At 47.9% G+C, this 518-nt stretch overlaps 1 protein-coding gene across 2 annotated transcripts in view; it reads left to right on the plus strand.

Moving 5' to 3' along the window:
* The window catches only part of LOC107614062, a 3,145-nt gene continuing 2,627 nt past the window's right edge, over positions 1-518 (plus strand). For both annotated transcript variants that reach the window (XM_016316289.2, XM_016316288.2), the window contains exon 1: positions 1-480. In XM_016316289.2, the coding sequence (XP_016171775.1) occupies positions 16-480 (465 nt within the window). In that variant the 5' untranslated portion in view covers positions 1-15. The remainder of the gene's footprint in view (positions 481-518) is intronic.

Raw genomic sequence — 518 nt, forward strand, 5'->3', positions numbered from 1 at the left:
TGTTAACTGTTAAGCATGAAACGGGTGGCTGTGGCGCCACAACAAAACACACATCAAACACATTCACACCTTCTTCGCTTTGCGTGCTCCTCTTTCAACACTGAACAGAGTGTTCCACACGATACTAACTCAAACCCCTCTCTCTCCATGGCTTCTTCTTCTTCTTCTTTCTCTTCTCTATGCAGCTTCCTTCCCCTCACTCCAACCTCCACCTTCACCAAACCACCCAAGCTCCCTTACCTTACTGCACCTCCTACACTCTCTCCCCAGCTCCCAAAACCATGTCGTTTCGCCACCTCCGTCACCAAGGATCGCGAGGTAGTCGTCGTCAAGGACAACCAATTGGAAGAGAAACGATCACGTTTCGATGATGCTGATCCTGATCGCCTCCTTAGCAGAGCCATCAACACTGCCCTCGTTTTGGGATTCGGAACTTTTGCTGTCTCCAAATTGCTCACTATTGACCATGATTACTGGCATGTTAGTAATATCTTCCATATTTCACTGCAAAGTTTCCT

The sequence above is a fragment of the Arachis ipaensis genome, chromosome B08, assembly GCF_000816755.2.
Source record: "Arachis ipaensis cultivar K30076 chromosome B08, Araip1.1, whole genome shotgun sequence".
Classification (NCBI taxonomy): domain Eukaryota; kingdom Viridiplantae; phylum Streptophyta; class Magnoliopsida; order Fabales; family Fabaceae; genus Arachis; species Arachis ipaensis.